The 12,895-nt window shown below is 45.0% G+C and overlaps 1 protein-coding gene across 1 annotated transcript; it reads left to right on the top strand.

The window, feature by feature from the left end:
• On the top strand, positions 1-11,072 carry LOC130130454 (uncharacterized). The gene is made up of 5 exons (XM_056300164.1): positions 1-4; positions 199-906; positions 1,055-1,174; positions 1,269-1,318; positions 10,941-11,072. Exons 1-5 carry the CDS (start codon positions 1-3, stop codon positions 11,070-11,072), a joined length of 1,014 nt encoding a protein of 337 aa, XP_056156139.1.
• The last annotated feature ends 1,823 nt before the right edge of the window (positions 11,073-12,895 follow it).

Raw genomic sequence — 12,895 nt, 5'->3', positions numbered from 1 at the left:
ATGGGTAAGTTGCAATTTTAAAGATTGTGTGCTGTATTTTCTTTAACTGTGGTCAGTCCTGAGCTTGAATATGATATATAATTTGAACAATAACATTATGAAGTGTTTTGTAATACAGTACGTATAATGCTATATACCCCCGTTGACCACAAAATTAGTTGTGTAAACAGTTATTCTCTATTTTTTTTTTAACTGCAGATCACATAACAACTTGGGCACGTTCCCACATTGTGCACCAAGAAAGCGGTCTTACATCAGTCAATCTTTGGGAAAATGTGACTTTGAGATGCACTCGGAAAAGTGATGAATCCACATATTTTTACTGGTATAAAGAAACAATGGGACGGAAACCACAGCTCATATCCAGATTTTTTAGTTATAATGATTATGCCATTTTGCATGATGAATTCAAGGATGATCCACGTTTTATTGTTCAAACAGAAAATGATTGGAATAACTTGAAAATTTTAGATTTGCATTATTCAGATTCAGCTAATTATCACTGCATTGGTGGCGATTTCTATGGGTTTAAATTTAAAGAGGGAGTGAGTCTCCATGTAAAAGGTTCAGGTTCAGGAATCCAAGCTATCGTCCACCAGCCAGTGTCTGAATGGGTCCAGCCAGGAGACTCTGTGACTCTGAACTGCACCGTGCGTACTGAGACCTGTGATGGAGAAGTAAATGTCTACTGGTTCACCAGCTCTGGAAAATCTCATCCTGGAGTTATTTACACCAATGGAGTCAAGAACACTCATTGTGAGAGGAGAGCTGAGACACAAACACTGACCTGTTTCTACAGTTTACCAAAGAACAACTTAACTAGTTCTGATGCTGGGACTTATTACTGTGCTGTGGTCTCTTGTGGAGAAATTCTCTTTGGAAATGGGACCAACATAAGTTTTACAAGTAAGTCACGTCTTTGGTAGATGCTTGCTCATAAATTAAGTTTCCTCCTTCATTCAGGCAAAAGACAAAATATCAAGATTTACTTTAAGAAGCAAAACAATTGCACATTTAGAAAAGTATATTGATGGCTTAATCTCCGCATGTGCAGAGGAATCTCTCGTCTTGGTGTATTTCATGGGCATGGTGTTAGGATTCACATCGGTTCTGGCTGTTGTCCTGTCTTACTGTGTGCTCAAGATGAGAAGAAGAAAGTGTCGTCATTGCCCAGGTAATTCTTTGTATTTGATCATGTGTAGTCACAGAAAATGGTGTTTCAAGACAGCGAAGGATAACAAACCTGTTTATTCTGTCCATTATTTCAGAGCCAAATTCTCAACAAAGAGGTTTTGCTGTCACTACTGGGAACATAGGGGTGAGTATTTTATATTTAGACAAACTGTTTCAACTACATGTATGCACTGATATGTGGTACAATAGCTCTGTCCATCAATTTAACTTTTTGGCACATTTTAGTCAAAGTTTTCAACACATTTTATCCTGTTAGTTAATCATCACTTAAAAATAAAGATAAAAGGATAAAGCAGCAAAATACATTACTAGTCACAGTAAAGGCCAGCCCACACTGGCACCAACTGACATAAGTCAAGTAGGACGTTCCTATTCATTTCAATATAAAACCCCAACACAAGTGGCACCTAGCCTTGAGTTGGCACGAGTGGCACCAGCCACTAGCGTCAACTAGTGTCTATTTTACCCTTTTTTGTGCTGGAAATTTCAATACTTTAATAACCTATCTCTTAATTAGCAATCAAAATATAAACTCTAAGAAAATTTTAAAAAAGACATGATACAGTAGAATGAACATAAAAATATTTCTTTAATTTATATGAAGAACTGTTAATCCATCTGTTTGAATAAATGTACATTACTCAATATTGTACTCCATATTTTGTCATACCCCTCAAGTTGCCTCTTTACATTATACATAATCTTTACTAGATGGCTATAAGACAAAGCTCACTCCACCATTCTGTTGTTGAGGGTTCATTTGCCGACTTCCAGTTTTTCACTTAACATATTTTGACTTTAGTCTTACTTTTACGTTTCTGTGAATGAATTGGTGGCAACTTGAAAATGATCCAATATTATGTATCTGTGAGTGGTAGAAGTATGTGAAACTTTGCTTTCAGTATCTGGTGTGAAACCCCCCCCCCCCCGTGCAGCAATAACTGCAACTAAACGTTTCTGGTAACTATTGACCAGTCCTGCACATCGGCTTGGAGGCATTTTAGCCCATTCCTCTGTACAGAACAGCGTCAACTCTGGGATGTCGGTGGGTTTCCTCACATGAACTGCTCGCTTCAGGTCCTTCCACAACATTTCGACTGGATTATGGTCAGGACTTTGATTTGGCCATTCCAAAACATTAGCTTTATTCTTCTTTACCCATTCTTTGGTAGAAAGACTTGTGTGCTTAGGGTCGTTGTCTTGCTGCATGTCAAGTGTACGGTGTGGGGTAAGATCAAAATAATGCAGAGCAGCATGCATTTTATTTCACATGTTGCGCACTTTATTTCAAATGTTTTGACAGGGGCGTTTGTGTGAGATCATAATAAAGTAGAGCAGCACGCACTTTATTTCAAATGTTGTGCACTTTATTTAACATGTTTTGACAGGTGCGTTAGTGCCAACAGGTTGGCGCGGGCCAGACATTTGGCTCTCGCAGGCCACTTGTTGGGGTTCAGGGTGTAACAGTCTCTGTGTCAGCCATGAACAGGATAGACCGAATTTTAGCTATGTTACGTAAGTGGGGGAAAAAAAGGCAGTCTTGGTGATTTCCTTAATGTGCTTATCAAAGTAAAGAGTAGGATCAAACATAACAACAAGACTGTTGGCTGCCACATTTTGTGAAATCACGGTGTTGTCAAATGTTATTTTTACGTGATCGAATTAGTATGTTTCTAGCAGGGCCAATGACCAGCATCTCAGTTTTATCTGAATTTAAAAGCAGTAAGTTTAGTGACATCCAATTTTTCACAGCAGCAAAGCATGCCTCTAAATTAGTCATTTTAGTACAATTGTCAGCCCGTATAGGCACATTAAGCTGAGTATCATCCGCATAGCAATTTAAATTCATTCCACAACTGCATATAATTTGGCCAAGAGGTGAACTATAAGTCAGCAAGTAACTGGTTTAGAAGCTCATACAAGCTTAGTCAAAGTATCAAGAGAAATAGCCTCAAAAGCTGTAAGAACAGGGACTATCAGTGACTAATTGCATAGATTTGAATTTGGTAAGACAGGATCTGCAGGAGTAGCTGGAGTGTAAGAACTAATTTTGTTTGTGATCTCATCAACCTTATTGCAGAAAAAGTCTAGAAACTCATGGGCCATGAATGGTGAGCAGCTAATAGACGGCTGCTTTTTAGTAAATTTAGCTACAGTGTCAAAACGAAATTTGGGATTATGTTTATTAATACTGATTAAGCGAGAGAGAAGCAGCGCTTTCACAGAAGCTAAAGCATGCCTGTATTTCAATAAATACTCATGCTCAGATAAGTGAAAAGCTTCCAATTTTGATTTTCGCCATTTACGTTCCAGTCTCCTGCAGGCTTGCTTAAGAGCACGTGTCTCATCATTAAACCAGGGTGTAGCCATCTTTAGACGCTTAGCTCTGGTAAGGAGAGGTGCAACTGAATCGAGGAGACTAGAGAGGGCCACATTTAAGTAATCAGTGAAATTTTCAAGTGTCTATCTCTACAGTGAAAGGAGCCAAGACTTCAGGCAGCTACAGTGGACAGATGATTGGAGTGGTAATTACATTTGTGCCAACATCAACAGGACAGGTCAATAATATTTAAAATTTAATGAAAAAATGATCTGACACAGCAGATGTGGTTGGCAAGACATTCAGATCAGAAACAGCTACCCCTTTAGATAAAACTCAAGGGTGTTACCTCTGGAATTAGTCGACTCTTGAACAAACTGAGCAAACCCAAAAGTATAAACAAGCACCAGAAAGGCTTTACTTAGAGAATCAGTAGCCTTATTAAGATGAATATTTAAATCACCAAGAATTAGAATCTCATCAGAATGAGTAACAAGACCTGAGACAAATTCTCCAAATTCTTCAAAAAATAGTGAGTAAGGGCCAAAGGGTCGACAGAATATCACAATCTGGACTAAGCAGATTCTGTTCATGGCTGAAGGAGACGTACTTAGAAAAGTTTTGAGGCTCTTTTTAAGAGCCTCAAAATATTCGAATTTAGATTCAAGATTAGAAGTTAAATTGAAAATAGACATAACATTAGGCGACACCCCCACCTTGTTTATTTGCCCGAGCTACATGGGCGTAAATACAGTCAGGTGGGGAAGCTTAATCTAGGAAGGAAAATATTTGGATTCAGCCATGTTTCACATAACCAAATCATATCAAAACTATCTTCAAGAATCAGATCATTTATTAGTAAGTCGTTGGTAGTGATCTGATATTTATGAAACCAAATTTAAGCATCTCGTTGAAGTGATCAGTAGTAGGCAGAACTTGAGAGCTGCCAATAGATGAAATATTAATTGAAATTAGACACTTTGTATTATTAGTTGACAACTGTAAAAACCTACACTTTAGACCAGTGGTCACCAGCATTTTCTTTTTCTTCTTCTTCTTTCCTGATTTTTCCCTTTTTTCTCCCAATTCAGCGGCCAATCGCTCCCTATTCTATTGTAGTGGGAAATGCCTGGGGATGTACTTGGAATGTTGCACTGGGCTCGTGCAGCTAGAGGACCAATCACAGGTTAGCTCGCGCTGTCACAGACGCAACTATATTAGACACTGCGGGAGAGACAAAGGGCCAGAACTGTTTAGTAACCATATTGTAGACTGTCACCTTAGCGTGGGATAGAGCAGGGAAACCTAGCGTATCCTGGGCTAGACGGTAGATACGGTGGCTAGCAGTGGTAGTGTTAGCAGCAGACTGCCTCGGTACCTGTAGCTAGCTGACTACCCCCGAGAGCTTCCCCAGAGAGACTGAGAGAGACATTCACCCGGTCACACCGGAGCCAGAGTACAGAGAGAGAGAGAGACACGCACCCCGGAGAGCAGCCATCCATCTCCCGCCCCGCCTAGAGCTCAGCCGCCCTGTTCCATCACCAGCCCTGGTCCCAAGGTGAGCTTGCTAACCCATTAGCACACGGCTAACTAGCTACCTAGCAGGCTAGCCCTAGCATTGGCGCAGCTATCCAGCTAACGGTGGTGAAGCCCGGTTTGTCGCACCTAAAAGTCCCCGCCTCCATCCATAGTTATCCGGGCTATAGAAAAACCGCGACAAGTGGTGTCAGAAGTGGGATAAAAGGTTGGGATTCGCCATAATCTCAACACCGGAGGATCCTGCCCCGGTCACATGGCGGCATAATTCAGCCTGCACACTGTGAGCTAACCCAGCTAGCAACTGAGTGAGTCAGCCATTTCGTGAAGCACTGTAATTTCTTCAGTAGTCACGTAAATCAGTGGAAAAATAAAAATGTCACAGGACAAAGAAAATGTAAAAGAACAGTCTGAGTTGAGTCTGGATGGTGCTGGTGTGGGGACAGAAGACCCCGGAGAGCACGCCTGGATGAAGCTCCTCCTGGCGCAGATGGAAACCATGAACCAGACCCAGGTTCAGACGCAACGCCAGATGGAAAACATGGAACGCCAGACCCAGGTTAAGATGCAACGCCAGATAGAGATGCAGATGGAGGCCCTCACAGCGCGTATCGATGGACTAGCGGAAGCGGTGGCTAAGCGATCTCGTCCCCCCACACCTCCCATTCAGCGCACCGATTGGGCCCGTCATCGTTCAGATATCCAAGGTGAGCCTCCCGGTTTGTCGCCCATCGCTCAAGTAGTGAAGCAAGGGGTTTCTCCTAGTAGCCCTCAAAGCGATAGTGGTGTAGGGTCGGCAGGGGCTGTGCTCGGAGAACGAACTAGCAGAACGGTGCAAGACATGAGCCTACTCTCGCAGTTCACCCCGGCCCGGGAGAACCCAGGGGCCAGACAGCGTGACGGCGCTGATCACCTGTTGCCAGCAGCTATGGCCGCAGTGGCTAACTTGAGCGACCGGCGCAACGAGGAGACGCCAGCCAGGCCGAGCAGCAAAGCGGCCCCAGCAGCCCTGCGCTATACAGGAAATGGACCCAGTGAGCCCGCACCATTTACCAGCACTCCGATCGGTCATGGTGGAAAAAATGGAGCGACTGCAGTACCACCCCCAGACGGGATGCAGGGTGGCCAAATGTCCCTGGACAGCAACGGCGGCCGAAACCTGCTGGATGACAGCGTTGGAGGGCAGGCAGGTTCCTCTAGAGGTCAACAGAGCCAGACAGGAGACCTTCAAAGTCGGAGCGGCAACCGAAGCTCACAAGGTCCCGACCGAGGACACGAAAATGACATCAAGCTCCTCGCCACTTTTGATGGTAAGGGCGACTGGGATAGTTTCGTTGGACCATTCGAACGGATGGCGAGAAAGAGGGGCTGGACCGACGAGACCTGTTTGGACGCCTTGTATCTCCGACTGAGGGACAACGCCATGTCTTTTGTCATCGCGCAGCCGGCTCCGATAAAAGATGACTACCACGCGCTCATCACCCAGTTACGCCGCCGCTACGGTAAAGAGCTGCCTGAGGGAACTGTGCGCCGTAAACTCAGCGAGGTTAAGCAGGCCAGAGAGATGACCCTCTATGAGTTTGGCAAGGAAGTGAGGAGACTTGTCACACTGGCATACCCGCAGGTTGGTGTTACACTGCAGGAGGCCTACGCTGCAGAAGCCTTTCTGCGCGGGCTGAAGAACCAAAACATCGCGTATGAAGTCCTGGGGGCAGAACCCAAAACACTAGCTGAAGCAATCAGGAAGGTTGAGGCACGCGAGTATGACTTTAAAGCGACGCTGGGGCGAGAGGTTGAAGGAAAAGGGAGAATCCGGCGAGTAGCATGGGAAGACGAGCGGCGTCGCGATAGCTCTCCAAGTCCTCCGCCGGTAGGAGACAGCATGAGCACCCCCGAGCTCAAGACCCTGGCCAGTGGCATCGACAACATTAACAAGGTGAAGTTGCACAGGCACATCAGCCCAGACCACCTACTCCAAGTGTGTTCTAGAGTATGTCCACTGCTGGAGAAAGAGGTTCCTGCCAGCGTGCCTGGTCTCCACAGCATCCTGGGAGCCGGCAGGCAGAACCTCCTGCATACCAACAAGAGCTGCAAGCATGTTGTGTGGAAGGGCTCAGCGCTGGCTGCTCTGCACTGTGGACGACCCCCAGAGCCTCCTATTATCTATGGGAGTCCACCCAATATCGTGGAGACGAGCAATGGGCGTCGGCTCAATGGCTCCTACCGTCTACGCCAGCTACTGCCTACAGCTGTCTACCAGCACATGAAGATGCACAAGAGGATTCTGGGACATCTCTCCTCTGTCTACTGTGTCACCTTCGACCGCACCGGGCGACGCATTTTCACGGGCTCAGATGACTGCCTGGTGAAGATCTGGGGCACAGATGACAGGCGCCATGCTCTGTTGTCTGCTCCTGCACCAGCCATAGGGCCGCAGGAAACACCTGAAGGAGGTCCTCCCGCTGCTGACATGGAGGAGCCGGGGGCGCAGAGAACAGAGGAGTACGAAGGAGTGACAGAGCAGGAGGAGATCGATGAAGACCTTGATCTCCGGCTGGAGGACCTGTTCCACGCAAACGACGATGGAGGACCCAGCACACCAGGCTCCCCGGCTCGGTTCCAGCCGCTCCAACACACTGCTGCCAGCTACTCTTCAGGCGAGTCGACAATCACCCAACGTCGTGGGACAGCAGCCTGTGCTCCGGGCGGGCAGTCCAACGCCCCTGACCCAGAAGGAGACGAAGCCGACGCCGCTGAGTCCCATCTCCCGTACACCACCAGACGGGGCCGGCCAGTCCGGAGGCCCGCCTGGCTCCTAGACTAACTTTGACGGACGTGACTAGTTGACTTGGGGGTTACTAGGCTAGTCACAAGAGTCCCGTATGGATAGCGACCACCCACATTTGTTTGACGCCCTTTGTTCCGGGCCTAGTTCAGTTCGCGGGTGTTCTGTCCCGTTTATCGTCTTAGATTAATCAGACTGATCTTTGTAGTCTGTTGTTCATTTATGTTGAAGGGACTCAACAGTGCTGGAGGGGGGCAGTGTAGTGGGAAATGCCTGGGGATGTACTTGGAATGTTGCACTGGGCTCGTGCAGCTAGAGGACCAATCACAGGTTAGCTCGCGCTGTCACAGACGCAACTATATTAGACACCGCGGGAGAGACAAAGGGCCAGAACTGTTTAGTAACCATATCGTAGACTGTCACCTTAGCGTGGGATAGAGCAGGGAAACCTAGCGTATCCTGGGCTAGACGGTAGATACGGTGGCTAGCAGTGGTAGTGTTAGCAGCAGACTGCCTCGGTACCTGTAGCTAGCTGACTACCCCCGAGAGCTTCCCCAGAGAGACTGAGAGAGACATTCACCCGGTCACACCGGAGCCAGAGTACAGAGAGAGAGAGAGAGACGCACCCCGGAGAGCAGCCATCCATCTCCCGCCCCGCCTAGAGCTCAGCCGCCCTGTTCCATCACCAGCCCTGGTCCCAAGGTGAGCTTGCTAACCCATTAGCACACGGCTAACTAGCTACCTAGCAGGCTAGCCCTAGCATTGGCGCAGCTATCCAGCTAATGGTGGTGAAGCCCGGTTTGTCGCACCTAAAAGTCCCCGCCTCCATCCATAGTTATCCGGGCTATAGAAAAACCGCGACACTATTTCAAACACCCACCCCCGTACTGCATGTCTCCGGCGGGCAGTCTCGAAGGAGACGCCTCGCCACTTTCGTGAAAGGCGAATCCAGGCCGAACCACTGCCATGTTTCACATAACCCAATCATATCAACACTACCTTCAAGAATCAAATCATTTATTAGTAAGGCTTTGGTACAGTGATCTGATATTTATGAAACCAAATTTAAGCTTCTTGTTGACATGATCAGTAGTAGGCAGAACTTTAGAGATACAAATAGATGAAATATTAATTGGAATAAGACACCTTGTATTATTAATTGACAGTTTTGAAGACCTACACTTTAGACGATGTGCGGTCACATTTTTGATAACATTAGATGTTTGGTTCTGTAGATTATTCGGTGCTTTGTTGAATACTTCGCCACCACCAGTGGTAGGAATGATTATTAGATTATTGTGATTCACACCTTTAGGAGATGAGAGCTTGGAAGCAATATAGTGTCAGTACTGAACCACAGGCTTGGACTCAAAACGCAGACTTAGTCTCAGTTCACAAAAATCAGTCCTTTTAATAAAAATGAGGTCGGTACACAGGTGATCAGATAGCAAGGCAACAGTGTCCAAATCGGCAGGCGAAAGGCGAGGTCAAAAAAGGCAAAAACAGGTCAGGAAACTATAGAGCTCAAGAAACTCACACAAGGAAAAAATGCTGGAACACTGTCACAAGGAACAAGACGAACTGGCACAGAAGGAAGGGAACACTAAGACTATATACTCTGGAGGAGGGGAGACAATGAGACACAAGCGCAACACATTAGGGCAGGGCAGGTAATCACACGCAAGACAGACACACGAGGGCAGGAAGTAAAGGACCTGAAACGAGACAAGAGGTGAGTATCAAAATAAAACAGGAAACACAAGACAAAGAACACTGGGAGAAACAAAAGATAACTTAACTATCCAGATGGAGCGTGACATATAGCAGCGTAGGGAGACGATCGCAATGTTATAGACCAAGCTTGATAACATTAGATGTTTGGTAGGAATGATTATTATATTATTTTGATTTACACATTTAAGAGATGAGAGCTTGAAAGCAATACAGCAGGGTAGGGAGACGGTCGCAATGTTATAGACCAAGCTGTCAGTCTGGTAATCTATACTATGAGAAATTCCCTGACTAAACATATTGATTAAACTAGTTGACCCCATATCTGCAGTAGATTTAAACCGAGCAGACGCTCTAATCACCTGCAACCTGCTGAATGATACGTCCCTAGAGTTAACCTACAAGTAGACAGTTATCTATAGCCCGGCAAAAGAGTGGTGCCGTCCCCAGTAGGAGGAATGCCGTCCACTTTCAGCAGGTAAGGGCGGCTCCAGAAAGCTGTCCAGTTATCAGCAAAATGGAATCCCTGCTCATATCAGTAACAAGCCAGCCAACAGTTCATTGAGGTGAACCTATTGTACATCTCATCATTACTCCTTATGGATAAGGGACCAGAGACAGTTAACCGATGCTGAGAAATCTTTCTGGCCAACTCAAGTGTCCTGACTAGGTTAGCTTTGTGATCTCTGACTGCTTCATCCTAGCATTATTGGTGTCAACATGAATAACAATGTTGCTGAATGTAGTGGTGCTGTGCCTGGGTTCCCTTGATTCTCCCTTCGTGATGCAAGCACCCTAAGATTATCCTCTCTGTCGGAGACTCTGACCCCAGGTAAACAGTGAACCAAGGCTGGCGAAGGTAATCTGATGCTGCTGGTATTGGAGTCTCCTATCATTAGCTTGCATTGCTTTACACTGTGGACAGGAGCAGTAGAGGAACACTGGCCAGTACCATGACCAAGAAGGTTGGTGAGGGGTGAAAACCGGTTTAAAGTTGGGAGAGGTGACTTCAGACCAGGCGACACAACCAGTGGCTTGCTCTTATGAGCCTTCCACAATGGCAAACAGAGATAAACTTCCTGTGTGTGCTACAGATGGAATTTGACTTGACATATTTGACTTGCCGCTCAACTAACGTACTGGTGAGTGCTTGCCTTGAAAAAGCACATTCAAATTGAAAAAATTAACAATAAAATCACACAAGATGATGTGAATTAAGGAAAAAGCACAACCAAAGCTGGACAGGTATGTTTTTGGTGACAACTTAAAAACTTCAACCAATAACAGCATTTTATGAATCTGTTATATTCTTCTGATACACAGTTCAATATTAAGATGCTGTTATTGAGGGTTTCTACTTTATTTTCTTAACAGGACCAGGATGCAGAAAACCTCCAGTATGCAGCTGTAAATATAAGGAAGACCAACAGGCCCAGCAGACAAAGGGACAACAGCAATGAGCAGTGTGTGTACACCACCTGTGTGTACTCCAGTCTAAGACAGTAGACCTGCGCATGTTTTTCTGCACTTGATTTTTAAGCTCTTGTTACAATATAACTGGATGATTTTGGAATGATTTTAAAACTTCCTGAAGTAAATGGTAAATGGACTGCATTTATATAACCACTTTGTTGCAAAGCGCTTTACAATAACGTCTCACATTTTACCCACGCACGCGCACACACACACACGCACGCACACACACACACACACACACACACACACACACACACACACACACACACACACACACACACACACACACACCGATGAGCTGTAAACCATGCAAGGTAACAACCAGCTCATCAGGAGCAGTTTGGGGTTGGGTGTCTTGTTTGTTCTATTTTATTGTTTCAGAACTGTCTGTGTTCAAAGTACCTACATGATGAATAATAATAAAAAATTCTTTGCCTCAACTGCTTAGAAGTGATGTGTTGTACAGGGGAAATAAGAAGAATGACCACAGCCTGGACGAGGATTAAACCACATAACCACCTGGGTGCAGTGTGTTTATGGTTATTTTTTCTCATGCCAAGTGCTTCCGCAGTTTGGCAGAGCCAGAAGGCAGCTTGTCATCATACCAACCAAATACAGACATACAACAAGTTTTCTTATAAAAACACCTTAAGTCCTATGAGGGTAAAAAAAAAAAAAAAAAAAAAAACAATCCTGTGACAATGATGGGGTGAGATAGAGTGAATCAGGGATGCAGGATATTGGATTTTTGTGGACAGACGATATGCCGATGATTTCCAACTCATTTTGGCCAACTGTAGATACTGATACCAATACATTCACATATTTTTTTTCCCACCTAGTTGCGGAGAACATCAAGTCTCTCCTGTAGTGGACTGAACTGAAGCTGCTACACTGACCAAGGAAGGGTGCGTGCACTCGCACAGGCATCGTGCTACTGAGCTCTAGTTTTATGGATCTGTTCAATTTTTTTCCTGTACGTGTGGCTACGTGGCACTCCTATGGGGAAAAAACTACATATAACTGTGTAAAACAGGAGTACAATCTGTTTGAAAATGATTAAAGTAATTGCCTAATTGTACCACCAGAGAAAATGCGACGCAGTTATGCAACCTTGTGGTTGTTTTTTAATTGCACATTAAAATACTAAATCAATCAAATCAATGTGTATCCATGATCCTGTAGTTAAACAATCTAGTTAATTAATTCAGTACCAGTTAATGCATTTGCCACTTAACTTACCCATTTTCAAAAGTAGCCTACATGAAATCTCCCCAGAAATCTTCTTAGAAAACATGGCTAGCATGCAACCACATGCAACATAGATGCATGCAGTGCTGCAGGTAAAATACCTGATCCAACCCGCCCATGTGACACACCGTGTCCGTGCCTGGTCAACAGTTTGCATTGTGTGTGCATAATTACAGCATCATATTATTGGCCTGTCATATCAGCCGATGCCAATAGTTCATTTTAAAGCCTTTATCGGCCTATACTGATGAAGTGCCGATATCATCGTACATCCCTAAAGTGAATGTTTTCACTAACAGAAATTAAAGTTGAGCAAATCCTGAACACAGGAAGATTGGCCTGCATCCTCAAACACATTGTCTCAGGCAGCTTCAAATGGACAGAGATGTTCATAAGATGCATGTATTCACATTCATAAATCTGAGCTTTTCCCAATATTGTGACATAATCAATATTGTAATGAACTTCATATAGCATACATCCATTGAAAGAGAACAGACCACATGGCTAACATTCACCAGATCTGGGATATAAATAGACCTCACTTTTGACTCTGTGCTTCTTGTCTCTTTCTGCATCGCTTCACTGTGGTTTGCTACTGA

Source organism: Lampris incognitus, chromosome 20, assembly GCF_029633865.1.
Source record: "Lampris incognitus isolate fLamInc1 chromosome 20, fLamInc1.hap2, whole genome shotgun sequence".
NCBI classification, from domain to species: domain Eukaryota; kingdom Metazoa; phylum Chordata; class Actinopteri; order Lampriformes; family Lampridae; genus Lampris; species Lampris incognitus.
This window is presented reverse-complemented; position numbering and strand designations above follow the sequence as displayed.

What these genes read in the sequence shown, in the direction of transcription:
- LOC130130454 (XM_056300164.1), top strand. An exon ending in GACCAACATAAGTTTTACAA is followed by an intron (nt 907 to 1,054) that starts GTAAGTCACGTC and finishes CCGCATGTGCAG; the next exon opens with AGGAATCTCTCGTCTTGGTG. An exon ending in AAAGTGTCGTCATTGCCCAG is followed by an intron (nt 1,175 to 1,268) that starts GTAATTCTTTGT and finishes CCATTATTTCAG; the next exon opens with AGCCAAATTCTCAACAAAGA.